The sequence below is a fragment of the Callorhinchus milii genome, unplaced genomic scaffold (genome assembly GCF_018977255.1).
Source record: "Callorhinchus milii isolate IMCB2004 unplaced genomic scaffold, IMCB_Cmil_1.0 Scaffold2, whole genome shotgun sequence".
NCBI classification, from domain to species: Eukaryota; Metazoa; Chordata; class Chondrichthyes; order Chimaeriformes; family Callorhinchidae; genus Callorhinchus; species Callorhinchus milii.
In genome coordinates this window covers 6503001-6517991 of record NW_024704743.1, presented here as the reverse complement: position 1 = coordinate 6517991, position 14991 = coordinate 6503001, and the positions used below count along the sequence as shown (strand labels likewise).

General features: G+C 36.9%; 1 protein-coding gene and 1 long non-coding RNA gene across 2 annotated transcripts in view; one reads left to right on the top strand and one right to left on the bottom strand.

The window, feature by feature from the left end:
* mkxa (mohawk homeobox a) overlaps positions 1 to 14991 on the top strand; it is a 43404-nt gene that overhangs the window by 7160 nt on the left and 21253 nt on the right. Inside the window, exons 3-5 of the mRNA XM_042332133.1 lie at positions 51 to 210; positions 5681 to 5834; positions 13921 to 14253. Coding sequence (XP_042188067.1) covers positions 51 to 210; positions 5681 to 5834; positions 13921 to 14253 — 647 coding nt within the window. The remainder of the gene's footprint in view (positions 1 to 50; positions 211 to 5680; positions 5835 to 13920; positions 14254 to 14991) is intronic.
* The window catches only part of LOC121848118, a 44238-nt gene continuing 31306 nt past the window's right edge, over positions 2060 to 14991 (bottom strand). Inside the window, exons 3-4 of the long non-coding RNA XR_006084853.1 lie at positions 2869 to 2924; positions 2060 to 2113 (exon numbers count right to left, since the gene is read on the bottom strand). This is a non-coding gene — a long non-coding RNA (uncharacterized LOC121848118). The remainder of the gene's footprint in view (positions 2114 to 2868; positions 2925 to 14991) is intronic.

Sequence of the window (14991 nt, the reverse complement as noted above, 5' to 3'; positions counted from 1 at the left end):
GTGTGTGTGCCTTACCTTGATGAACTCCTGTTATAATGAAATTTCTGCAGTTCTCGGCAGGGCGGTGGGAAGGTGAGACACAAGCGACAGGCTCTCCAGGACATGGCTCGCCCTCTGAAGCAATGGCTTTACAAACACCGCGACAATCCCTATCCAACCAAGACCGAAAAAATCCTCCTGGCGCTTGGATCCCAGATGACCCTGGTGCAAGTAAGGCAGTTTTTTCCCCTTATCCTATCCAATTGCAAATCTACACTTCTCTGGAGAGAAGTCTGTGTGCTTTACTTATTACATTCTACCAACAAGTAACGGTGGTGTTTAGATTCATTGACCCAATGAATTCAGGTAAAAGTAAATGTGTATTCTGACCAATCCTTTACATTCAGTGCGTTGAGTGAATGGTATTTTTGGTGATCTTTTCATATCATGAAGGGAAACAATGCCAGATGTGGTTCAGTTACCCCACCACAACCTGAAGGTCACATCCTGAGGGAATGCTAACTCCACATCCTCTGTAGCTTATAAAACACTGAGGTACAGTATAGCTATTTGGCAATTCAGTGGTATTACTGCTGTGTGCAATTGGCTGCCGCGTTTCACCCACAAAATATACAGTCAATTCACTTTACAGTACGTTCTGTGAAGCGCTTTGAGATGTCTAGAAGACATGAAAAACGCTATATCAAATGTAAGGATTATTATTATTTTATGTTCAACCCGCATGATGTTTACATTGTGTTTGAGTTATGTTTGCATGATGTGGTCAGCGACACAAACATTCAACACACAAGAAAAAATACTAAAAGGTTTATTTTCACTATTCCAAGAAGCAATTTCTTCTGAATACTGGGTTGACATTTAAAGCTTGATTCATGGCTACACTTTTAAATCCTAGTTGAATATTTCCTTTTTAAGAAAAGCTTCAAAAATATTGGCACACAGTCTCCGGAATAGAAGCAAGTAATACAAGTTGTGTCTAAATCAGACTATTCAGTTTTAGGAGTTAAGGTTTAACAAATTGACTTTTTTTTAAACACTTGCAAATTATACAGAATGCAAATAAACAGTATTGTTACATGGTGCCACGAAGAGAGAGAGGACTATACTTTTTTATATTAAAAATAAATTTACTGCTAAGAGGGTTAAACTGAATGAATTTGAGTGAAGTATTCAAGCGAGTTCGCAGAGTTTTCTCGTGTTACAATCTGATGTTGATTTAACACAGAACGATCATATTGTCAGTCAATTGTCATTAAATGTGGTTTGACGGAAAATTAGGAGAAAAAAATATACGCAATGAAATGTCTGCTTAATACAAAATGTCGGATATTTCCTTAATTGCTTTATTTTCCGATACTCGTTCATCTACTGAGTACAATATGAGCAGTCGGCAGTTAACAAGGTCATTATTTAAAACAAAATAATGACAATTTGTGTTTAATCATAAGTAACTATTTCTAATGAGATACATCTGTTGACTTTTTGAACTACATCTTAACATTATAAGATTCAATGGCAACAACACTACATGCAAAAAATAAATATAAAAAAATATATTTCTGAAGAACATATGTTATACAAGCATACAAAAAGGCAAATTAAAACAGGCTAAATTAATTTAATCTCAGTTTGTGCTAAATATTGAATATTGAATTAGATACAATATTGAATTTCAATAAAAAGACATGTTCAGCTATTTTTAAAACTTTGCCAGGCAAATTGATTTTAACATTTGTTATTATTGGTTTTAATTGAATTATTATTGATAGCGGTACGAGTGCAACTCCATAGTAAATTCATATTAAACATTCCAATGTGCTTTATTAAGCACTCGAGATGCTGTCCTCATGAAGGGCATTACATAAATGCAAGCTGTTGTTGATATATTATTTTCCTGTGGAATAGCCAACAGCCACCTTTACTAGAAGATTAAACCAGTTAAGCCTTCAAAACAAATTCATAGCTCACAAAACAAAATTTAGACTCCTCGTTGGCACTTTTATTCATGTAATTTAGAATTACTGTAAATAGTTGAGGGTTAATGTTTGGATATGTTTCTTCTGATTTGGACCTTATTTTTCTGTAAGCAGTTACTGGGGCTTTCTCGTCTTTGCTGTAACCACAAAGGTATTATTTTATAAAACACTCCTTTAGGTTTGCTTTAAGATAATGTTCTACACAGAGTTACATAGAGTGATACATTAGACCATTCGGCCCTACTGGACCATGCTGACGTTTATACTGCACACAAGCCCCTACCCCTCCTATTCCCCTCTCCTATACCCTTCTATTCCTTCTCCCTCATGTGCGCATCAAGTTTCGTCTTAAATACATTGATACTTTTTGCTGCAACCACAGTTTCCGGCAGCGTGTTCCACAATCTCATCACCTTCTGCATGAAGAAGTTCCTCCTAAATTCCCTTTTATTACTATCACTGCATTTCTTATACTTACGCCCCTTTGTTTTGGAGCTATCTGCTCAATTTTGAATTTATTAGTCTTCTCGATCTGATAAGGGATTGTTTCTATTCAGTGAGAAGAAGCTCTGTGCCTCCTGCACGGTGGTCTGTCTCTTTAACTAACCTCTTATTCTAGTAAAGTTAGTTCAGTGAGTTACACTTACTGCTGGGCATTCAGAAGCTTCCAGTCTATTTCTCTTACCCGCCGCTAGCCACGCTACAGCCACTTGGGGTGACTGGCGAGGCAAGTGACAATCAAGTTGAAATTTTTAAACATTTCCTGCCCCTGGATCAAGGTTGATCAATCAGAAACATCAAATATTTAATCTTCATTATGAGGACCGGGTGATATTATCTATTCATTTATACTGATGTTTTTGTATATGTACATAGACAGAAATATACATACCTTTTTACATGAGACGCTTTAGTGGAATCTGATGATACTTGACTTTCTGCTTTTCTCTTTAAATGACAAAATAGATTCCATTAAATCACTTTTACAATCCAACTCATCATTCCTCTTCAAATGTCTCAGCCCCATGCTTTCAACATATTACCTTTACTGCTTAAAACTTTAAAATCATTGTGAGTGTACAAGCTGGCTTGCTCCATACTGGTGTCTGGATTGTACAGTACTGTACAAATTCCATTTGAATATATTTTATTCCACCTCATCATAGCAAAACGTCTGCAGCTACTGACTGAATAACACAGTCAATGCCTTGTTTTTTTTAGTGTTACCCTGCTATATTTGACCTTAGTGGGGAACAAAAAACATTATCCTCTTTGCTAATTTGTGGTTTAAATAAATTTATTTAAATTAATTTGTTTAATAATCCCACCAAAACAAAAAAAAATAAAATTGGTCATTTTCAATCCATGACCGTTTGTGGGACACTGCTGTGCGCAATTGGCTGCCACGTTTCGCCCACAAACATGCGGTCAATTCACTTTACAGCATATTCTATGAAGCACTTTGAGACACCTAGAAGATGTGAAAAGCCCTATATCAAATGCAAGGATTATTATTATTATTATTATTATTATTATTAACACCAGTATACTGCGTTTGAATAGGTGTAGACATTAAAGAGTACACGCAAAGAGTAATATTTTTCATTATAACATTCAGGCCATTTGGAGGCAAGATTAGATTCACTTATTGTTAGATTTATGTTTATAATAGGCTTGGATTACCGAATTGTGTGATATACGATACAAACCACCACATAGCAATTACTTTTAAGATTTTCATAGCAAACAATCCAGTCATATGTGAACTATAAATGGTACCTGTGTCTAATAGATGTTTTCTGACATAAATTATGAGGTCAATAAAATCTGAGCCCTAATTTAGTCCAGGTTTTATTTTTATAATTTTTTATTATTTTGTGCCCTAAACTGCTGTGAGGTATTTATTTATAAATAACCCAAATCTCTTGGTGACATTCGATTAAAACAAAGCTGTATATATGTGATATTTTGTGTTTGGAAAATGATTCAGTCCACCATGCTTCTTCCAACTCTTGAAATCTTAGTCCATCAACAATGTTTAATTTAATTTAATTTAATTTCCGGTCAATTTTTAAAAGATGATTATAACACTGAGATTAAGTAATAATAATAATTATTATTATTGCATTTGATATAGGGCTTTTCACGTCTTCTAGATTAAATAACATTAACAGACAAGTCTAGAGTTTCTCGAGTGTGTCAATTGCTTAAACTCGGGGCTTCCTCCAGCTGGCAGGACAGCTGTGCTGTTTAGACAGTGCTTGCTGCTGGCTACATGTCTTCTGATCCCTTTGCGACCACAATCAGCATGAAGCCTTCTCTGCCACGTTCTACTTCATTATCTGCACAGAGAGCACAAAGGCAATTCTGGTTTCAAGGAGCAGCCAAGTTAGTCTCCTCAGTGCAACATATGGTGGCCTGCAAATCCTACTTCATTCCATCTACTTATTTAACCCTTTCACACTGTGAACGGAAAAAAAAAAAAAACGGCACTAATATCAAACGGGCCACAAATCATTCAAAAAATACTGTTCCGTTTCCAAATTTCGGAGTTTTTAAAGATGAAAGGTTTTCCTTCAAATAATCGATGCAATATTTTCTGAAATCAGGTTATTGCACTGGACATGCATTCTGTTCATTATCAATAATCAATCACTTAAATTAAGGAAAACAAGTATTGCAACTAAAATGAATGTCTTTACTATGTGAAGTATTGATTTTCTTTGGTGGTAATCACAGAAAATTCCACCCCTGTCAACGTCTGTTGATATCTAACAATAATAATATTTGATACAGCCCTTATCACATCACTGTGCTTCACAGGGCTATAATATTATTTATTGTTATATAATTATAATAATTATTATAATAATATTATTATTATTTATTATTCACAGGGTTAATTGTAGAGTGTAGTAACTCTGTATTTTTATAGGCAAACACAGCAGCCAATTTGCATACAGTGATGTCCCACAATGAATGACCACATTTATCTGGTTGGGATGTTCCATTATCAAATCCTGATAAACAGCAAGTTCATTGGAGGCTATGGCCAGTTTCAAGACCAAACAACATCACAAATACATTGGGGGTTGGTGGGGGGAGAGGGCTGGGTGGTTAGATACTGACGGAGACATTTACAGGAGTGACATTTTCTGTCATGTGATAACCTCACCAATGAGGTTATCACATCACAGGTTAATTTTAGAATCTCACCCCAGGAATTCAAACATTTAGTAACAGTTAGAACGTGTGCCATATATTTAAAAAATGCGTAAACATTCACAAACTACTGTAGTGAGGGGTTTTCTCTCCAGCTCGGCGTCAAATTCTGTTACTGTTAAGCACTCCAAGACATTATCTGCATGAAGGGTGCTACATAAATGCAAGTTTTTTTTGTTACGTCGCTGTTTAATACTGTCTGTAATAAAAACAAACCCGTACAATTGGTTTGTACAAATGTTTACACTTGGAATAATTGATATTTAAATAACACCTAATTTCACGCATTTTAAATGAATTCTTACTAACTGTCTTATTATTATTATTATTTGTGGATAAAATTGCTTCCAGTTAGTATTTTTGGAGTAATTATAACAGACATTTCTTGAACAAAAGACTCCTTATTATGGTGTTATTTAGCATACGTGTATATATATATAATATATATATTTCAAAACACATATCTTATGTTTTTCCATTAGGTATCTAACTGGTTTGCAAATGCAAGACGTCGCTTGAAGAATACTGTTAGACAACCAGATTTGAGCTGGGCATTGCGAATAAAATTATATAACAAGTATGTGCAGGGCAACGCTGAACGACTGAGTATTAGCAGTGATGACTCGTGTTCTGAAGGTATGACANTTTTTTTAATATGACATATTTATCGTGGATTAAGTTTTGTCTTTAACTGGCATTGCATTACCACAAAACATTCTGTTATCTCTAGCGATACCCCTCAACCTGCTGTTCAGTAACAATCCATACCAAAAAATGGACAGCATGATTAGGGAATATCTACAGCAAGATATAAGCACAGATAACATTTTGATGAATATAGAAGTCTTCCTGTTCTTTGTTGATAGCTGCTATATAGCTATAATGTACAGCTTAACCATGGAATTTTACAGCCTGACGACGACCATTCAACCCATTGTGTATGTGCCGGCTCCAAGGAGAAGCAATCCATTCAATCCCATTTACCTTTTCCCCATAACCGTGCTCCTACAAATTATTTATTTTTAGATGTCTATCTAGTTACCTCTTGAAAGCTAAAATGGATCCTGGCAGGCATTCCACATCCTAAAATCCCCTATGTGAAAGCATTCCTCCTAATCTCCTCCTTTGCTCCTTCACCAATTATCACTTATTATCGCTTTACAATAAGCAAAAATTCTGACTGTATAACACTGAACAAAATGATAGTAAAATTACAACCCGGCTATTTCTACTCATTGTTGGATACCTAAAATACAAAGCAAGATGGCTTAATATCTAGTTTGTTGATGGTGCGACTTAAAGTGTATTTAATTCACATTTAAATATGTATTACAGTAATATTATATCAAGATATCTTTCCTTTCGAAATGAAATCCGGAAAAAAAACATAAGGCATTAACCACATAAACTCCCAAGATGACAACATTTGAGTTAATGATATTCCAGACTGAAGTTTAGTCACAAAAAGGTCAGTTTTGGTAGCAAACAAAGTTTAAAGGGGAGTTACAACACCGATACTGACAAATTGTTCATTGTAGCGAAGGGGATACGGGGGGGAAAAAAAATATTTTATCAACTGGCTGCCTGACATCTTTTGGAAAACCATCGCTGTGCTTAAGAATATCCACACCAGATTGAGAGTTCCACATGTGTATGCCACAAAAGAAATGTGCCTGTGTCTGGAAGGGAATGCTCACTCTCTCTAGAGGGATGCATGCTGTTAGCTAACTGGAGAGTATTAGACATAAGTTGGAAGGTTGAACCAGGTAACTATTGGAATGTTGGAAGAAGGTTTGGCGGACTTGGTTTTACACAAAAGGTGAATAAGTTGTAGAGTAAGTTCCGAGGAAAAGGTGGGAAGAAGCTGATATAAATGGTTTAAAAATGCAACAAGATGTGTTCCTGAAGAGAGAACGAATTAAGAGATGTGTTGGGACTGCAGGAAAATAGGATTGGGCACCAAAAAGGATGGTGTATTTGGCTCATTGAACTTACTCCACACCTCAAGTAAGTAGGAACCTGGTTGTTCGTCCATTGGCAAAAATAAAAATAAAAATAAATAAAAAATTGGTCGCTCAATCCGCGACTGTTTGTGGGACACTGCTGTGTGCAAATGGCTGACACGTTTTTCCCACAGTCAATTAACTGTACAATATACTCTGTGAAGCTCTTTGAGATGCCTCAGGCGCAATATCGAATGCAAGGATTATTATTATTATTTTCATGTTCCTAAAAATTTTATATTCTTGTGTTTCAACTACTATTACTGCCATGTACAGACATAACCAGATTGTGGGGAATCATTGTAAATCTGGACTTCTCTCAGTGAAATGTGATTAAGCCGAATGATGGGTTGAGTAATGTGTGCCACAGTTGTGGCTATGGATTTAAACTACAGATTTATTGCATTTTCTCCTGCCATTTTTTTATTATCGTCATCTCAAAGTAATATATCAGGCAGTTTATAAAAACATTTTATTTTTCTGGGTAATAATAAAGAAGTGCAGTTGAGGCCTATGGCAGCATATTTTGTGCCAAGAATTATGAAAGTAATTGGGAGCGATATTTAATGACCGAAGTGTTGTTGACACAATGTCACTTACTAGAGACGAGTTGCAATACTTCATTGACTGTAAGAGCAGCATTATTTTCATTGCAAAACAGGAAATGCTTTCATCATTCTTACCAGACTTTAGTTTTTGTGACATTTATGAGTTACCGTATATATTTTATTGTCCACTGATGTAATTCATTGCAGACTATTTGCTCCTATCATCAGTAATCAGGCAGTAGAAAGTTTGGTTTTAAACAGATAAGGGTTCTTTGGTCTATTGCATTTAGCGTTTTAACAACCCAAGGGAAAAATAGGGCTGCAAGTCAAAGCCCTAATGAGTAGGGTAGTCCTTGCTGGACAAGTGGATGAAGCTTGCCAGGCAATGCTCTCAGTGGAAAGCTATGCAGTTTCAGCTGGTTAAATTCCCAACAATACCCTCTGGGGTCCCCAAGCCTTGGCTGTTGCCAACTTGTACCGAATACTCTCCAGAATTAAGCGAATAAGGTGTGTCCCTCCAGGCAGAGTTTTCATTCCATTCCAGACAAAAGGAAATTCCCATGTGTAGATGGCATACATATGTAGAACTTTGAATCCAGTTTGGAGACTTTTAAGCATGGGGATGGGTTTCCTCAAGTGTCAGACACCTGGCAGACCAAGGAACAGTTACAAAGCGATCCTTTTGCTACAGATACACTAAGTTTGTGACCTGGAGCGTAACAGGTGATTTTCCTTTACAAAAAATGTAATTATTGCATCACAATTTAAATAATAATCCTTGCATTTTGATATAGCGCCTTATCATGTCTTTGAAACATCTCAAAACGCTTCAAAGAATATACTGTAAAGTAAATAATTGTATATTTTGTAGACGAATGAGGCAGCTAATTGCACACAGCAGTGTCCCACAATCAGTCGTGGATTGAGTGACCAAAATGTTTGTTTATGTATTTTTGAAGGAATTATTACCCCTGGAAAAGCGATCCGCCGATCAACTAAAAACTTCCCACTTACTGCTAGGTAAACAGAGCGTGTGGAGTAAGGAGACTTGCTGATGGTTTCGCCCTGCTCGGGAATTGAACTCGGATCATCTCGCTTGCGAGGCGAGTGCTCTAACCACTAAGCTACAGGACTCCATGGACTGAACTGTTTGAAAAATGTTACAGTCAGCATATACTCTACATCATTTGAATTGCACATGACAAACAACTGTACTACATATATTTTAAAAGTCCAAAAGGAATGATTCATAATAGGTATTGCATTAAACTTCAGAAACATGCCAAAAGTTACTTTTGAATTTAAAAAATTTAACAAAATTTACTTTCTATTGATCGAATGGAGCAATGACTAGGCAGTAACCATTGAAGTGCTCAGATGACATGATAATGATAATAAAAATAATAATCAGGGTCCGCCACTGTTAAGCGCTCTTAGACACTATATATGGAGAGCACTATATAAGTGCAAGTTGTTGTTGTTGTGTCATGGAATCTTTAATGTGTACCTGAACAGGTAGATGAGACCAAAGTTTAACATCTCATCTGAGAGGCGTAAGCTCCAACAATGCCAAACACCCCCCATTGCTGTATTGGTCACAGCATGGGTCTTAAACCCTCAACCTTCTAACTCAGACTCAAGAATGCTAACAACTGAGGCGGGCTGACACACAACATGGAAATTCACAATGATAACTTACAAGAAGGAAATCTGCCTGGAACTCACTGTTTTATTAGTAAGGGCATGGAGTTGCTAGGGACAGTTTTATTATATTTAATTCCATTTTATCTACTGATTTTTTGCCAGCAATGAATGTCATGGTTGGTGTGTGTGGGCCAGATACTCAATGCAGTTGATGTGCTTTGATGTCCTCACTGAATGATTCACTTTGAAGCATGCTTTCCGAGGTTTTTTAAGTATTAATTAAATACTGAGGAAAACTGAGTTCCAACGTCTGAGTGACTTTAAGAAATGTTTTAAAAATGTGCACAATATTAAATGTTAAGATGATGATATTAAGCCTCAGAAATTAAAATAACATGACTGGAGCAGTGAAAGACAAAATGCCTCTTAAATGAGTCACCCATAAACAGAAGAGAGTAAAACAGATCAGGCTCAAAGTGGTGAGTTATCTTCAGCACTAAAATAGCAAGCGAATAAATTGCTGAAAAAGCTTGGCCACCTATCCGTCTTCATAGTTCTCTGGAGCTTTCTTTCAGTTTAAAACATCGAGGCCCTTAGATTGGTAATTGCAACCAAGTTACACTTGGACAAACGAGTAGCAAATGTGGTTAACATTCTGGTGAAGCGAATGGGGATTATCAAGAAAGATGATCTTATTTCTTACTTGTCACAACAACAAGTTCTGTCCAGCTTTTCTGTAGGTTTCGCAAAGTCTTGATGAAATATCATATCCCGTTGGCAGGCTGCAAAAGTAGAAAAAAATCTCTTGCTTCTGAAAATACAAAGGTACTATGTCCCATTGGATTAGATGAGGTGACTTAGATATGAGAGTCCACATTCTGCCATATAACAGAAGGGGGTTAGGCTGTTTATCTTCTAAAAGAAAATCATGATGGGAACGGCACCCTGAGAGTTGGCAGAAATACAAAAGCTGATGCAGCTTTAACATTCTGTCTATATTTAAAACGTCTGCAGAATACTCCTGTGGCAAAGCTTTACTCACGTTTTAGCTCTCTCTCTCTGTGGAGCTCTCCCCATGCAGTCACAATCTTTGACTCCGTTCTTTCTATGCAGAGTTCAAAACTTAGTGTTCACTCTTAACTGCTGCTCCAGGTTTGATAGAAAATCGATTTGGCCACTGGAAGACCTTAGGGCTTTCGTCCTCTTGTAGGCCATATTCTTCTGGGCCTTTCAGCCATCGCAAAGGTCAATTTCACAAGATATTTTGTTATATTGCAGTTGTGTATAGCTACACTCTCTTCATATGGCAGCTATTGTTATACAAAGCCTAATACAATTCCGTTAGTTTAAACTTGGGATAAAATATGTTTTCAAAGGGGGAACTGAGTAAGTATGTAAGAGAGTTCAGTAGACAAAAGTGGTGTGATAAACTTTGCTGCTGCTATTCCACACAGACAGTTTGATTGATACACAATGTTGAAGTGTAGCTACAGCAGCCCTTGTGTTCCTGCCAACTCTTATGTTGTTCCAATTGTAATCCTTTAGGGGACTGTCAGCCTGGCCATATCTCTACGATCTTATGGCAAAATTATTCTGGCTTGCAATGGGTCATGTCCAATTCAATGATCTTAATGGCTGTGCACTATATGCAGTGCAGGAGCAAGAAAATGTTTTTTTCACAATTATGTGGCAATTTAGTTAAATACGGTTTTGATTTACGTCTCTTTTAGTTCATGTGTTAGTCTATTGCTAGAAGCACAGGAGCATTTGAAAGTGATCATGCGCATGCAGGTAGAGACTGTTATTGAGCGAGCAGTATCACTAAACAGTAACCTTTACTTAATTTCCCCTATATGTCAACTGACCCAAATTGTTACCTTTTGAAGGAGAAATGAATGCTTTTTAGGTGACTTCTCGTCCAATCACATCTGGGTTTAATCCACCATTATTGGGTTTAATGCATATTTATTAGGGTGAATAGCAATTGAAAAGTGTATCTGCTCCCTCAAATGTATAGCCAAAATAGATGCAATGTTTCAATGAACAGAAAGCATAAGAAAAATGATTTCAGATGAGGATAGACTAGAAAACCTGTTTTAAATATCTTTTTTCAATTTCAGCTAAATGCATATTCAGGCCAATATGCTGTTTAGATTAGATCCATCTTCATTGAATATTCATGTAAAACCATTATTTATGCAGAATACAAAATGATGAGTTCTATCTACTGAACTTGGAGTTAACGCATTTTTCTACGTGTTTTTCCTGGAGTCTAAAGTACATCCGTGGCATAATTGATCCCAAGGCTCAAGTGCTGGGTTAAATATTTGAAAGTGAAATCTTTTATAACAAAATGTTCACATTTTACATGAGAAGTAAAACAATCCTGGCAGATTCCTGTTGATCTTAAATGCTTGGACATAGCTATCTAGGGAGTAAACATAAATTTGTTGGGATCCCAAGGATTAAAAGTAGATATGTTGGAACAGTCCCCTACATTGTAATTTTCTTCAAAAGCAAACAGATGGTAAAAGACTGTACAAAAGATATGGAAGAAATATCCGTGAACCTTTCTTAGACCATCATGAAACAAACCTGTTTTTTGCATCTGTAATAAGTGTATTATGTTTTATGAAAGCACTTTGTAAAACAATTCTAGCTATTTACCGACAAACTTGAAACAGAATCTGAAGAATAGGGTAAAGTTTATAACTTTTCAGAACCGTTGCTGGTGTTAAATTAATATGAATAACATGGCAGCAAATCCTTGTCAGAAAGGGATTCTTTCTTGGAATCCAGCATCCACCATCTTTCAATCTGAAGCGAGATGAATACTTGTATGTATTGTAGGCCCCAGAATGGCTTCTAAGATATTGTCTGGGTTGACAGGCCAACTTAATGCTTGGGGACACCTGCATTGTCAGAGCTGCTTTCATTCAGATGAGGTGTTAAACCGAGGCCCCATCTGCATGTTAAGGATCCTATGGTGTTCCACGAAAAGAGAAGGGAGCTTTGCCCGATGTTTTGGCCAACAATCTCCCTGATACAATTAGTCATTCACTTCATGCTGTGCTTAATTAGCTGCCGCGTTTCGCCCACAAAATATACAGTGAATTCACTTTACAGTATATTCTGTGAAGCGCTTTGAGACGTCTTAATGACATGATAAGGTGTTATATCAAATGCAAGGATTATTATTAATGTGGAACATACCTGTGTGCAAATTGGCTGCCTTGTTCACCTATAAAATACACAGTCATTCCACTTTCAGTAAATCCTGTGAAGCACATTCAGATGATTTGATGCCGTGACAAGCCACCATATCAAACACAAGGATAACACTGTTTATTTTCTATGGTTGATCTGTTGTGTGGAAACAGAAGCCATGTTTTCCCAGCCCCCCCAAATATTTTTTTTTATTTGTCGAGTGGGCTAGCTAGGCCAAAAAGAGATTTCACTCCTACTCAGCAGATCAATCATAGAAAATAAATATAAACCAATAAAAAAGATTGGAAGCGGCACCAGGGCCTAGTACTCACCTCTCTTCACAATAAAATTAAAGGTGACGAAAAACAAAAAGCAGAAGAAACGGATGAAAGGTGGGATTTAAAGACAGATAGAGAGGGAGTGAGGTGGAAGGATAGAGAGAGGCACGGAGTTCCAGAGGTGAAGGGTATAGTGACTGATGGCTCGGCCAACAATGGTGGCATGAATGAGGCGGAGGATAAGCCAGCAGGCTGTATGAGCCGAACAGAAGGGGTGCGCAGAGGAGCAGGGTATGAGCAGATCAGTGTGATACAAGCAGATCATCGGGTGTCTAATTTGCTGCGGAGTTTCTCCCACAGTCAATTCACTTACAGTATATTCTGTGAAGCGCTTTGGGACATCTTGAATATTTGTATTTTTGTATTTTCTTTTGTATTTTGTCTCTCAATGATGTGTTAAGACACTATATCAAATGCAAAGGTTATTATTATTATTTGACATTACTTTAATGTCAGCAATAGTTTTGAAGGGCTGCGAAATTCTGGTTTGAGAATCCTAAATTGGCAAAATCAGAAATAAAGCCAGAGAGTAAAATATTTCCCGCTTGACTTCTCCTCACTGACCATTTCCTTGCTGACCTTTTTCTCACTGACCTTTTGCTCACTGCCTGTTTAGCAGATGTGGCTCACTTGGGATTCGAGATCCGCCAGCTGTGAATCTTGCAATGCAAAATTTGCAAACCAGAAGTAACTATTTTGCGAGCATCAATTATTAAACCATATTGAGTGCCCTTCAAATCGTCCATACAAATTCATTACTACATCTAACTGCTTAAGGATAATAGTATCATAAGTTGAACTTGGTTTTAAACTGGGTGTAAATTGTTGTTAGTCCATTACATCATGTCAGCCTCAGTACATCTATGCACATAAGGATTGAACCATATGTTAAAATGAATGGAGAAGTGCAATTTATATCTCCCAAAATACCCAACTATTGGACTGTAAAAGAGTTTCTTATACTTTACCTTATAAATCATAGATGGAGAACACCCTCCGAGGAATCCTGCAGATGAGGAGGAATTCAACAAGCCAGTCCAGGCTGTAATTAAAAAGGAAAATCCAATTTTGAAGGCAGTGGGAAGGGCTGGCACTACCGTCAATGAAGATTATGTGTCTCCACCAAAATACAAGAGCAGCTTGCTGCATCGCTATCTGAATGACTCCTTAAGGCATGTCATGGCATCAAATGCAGCCATGAAAGCCACCGACAGGAAAAGAAACCATTCAGGATCCTTCAGCTCCAATGAATATGAAGAAGAGCTAGCATCACCATCTTCTTCTGAAACAGATGGAAACTTTGTGTACCGAACCGGTAAGGATTCCTTATTATAGATGGGTGTTTTCATGAGGATATAGCATTTCACTGAACAGTTAATAACCTTGAGCTTTATTTACAACCCAACAATATTTTAAGGAAGGGAGTGGGGAGGTGACCATACCCATGTTTGGTGCAAATTTCCTTAATGCTAATAGCCAGGACATTCCCCAAGCATTTCAGCGTAGTTTAGTCATTTCAGCACCAGATTTGGGACCAGAAATTCCTGGCTTCATAATCCTGATGGATCTATTCAGACTCGAACCTTTATTGTGTTTAACAATATGGAAATATATAAATAAATATATAAAAACTGTATATATTATAATATATAAATAGCTTATATGCAGTATATATGTGTATCCCACATATTATCGGAATGTGGGAGGGGAGGGAAGATAAAAAGAAAGAACTGCATTTTTATAGTATATTATGTCAAAATGTTTGAGATGACTGTCAATTGTATCGACTGCATTTGTAGCAAACTATTTGGCAGCTATTTTGTGCACAACACGATCTGCCAAATAGCCATGAGGTAAATGGCTAATTTTTATCTGGAGGATTGTTGGACACCACAAGAAACTCCCTTCTACTATTGAACAATGTTATGGTATCTTTAGACGAAACACTGCACAGAATTGCAGTGAATTGACAGCTCATGAAGAGTAAATAAGCTAAGGCATTGTTGATCCAGCCAGTCTGACTCCACAATGATTTGGAGGTATATACTTGTCC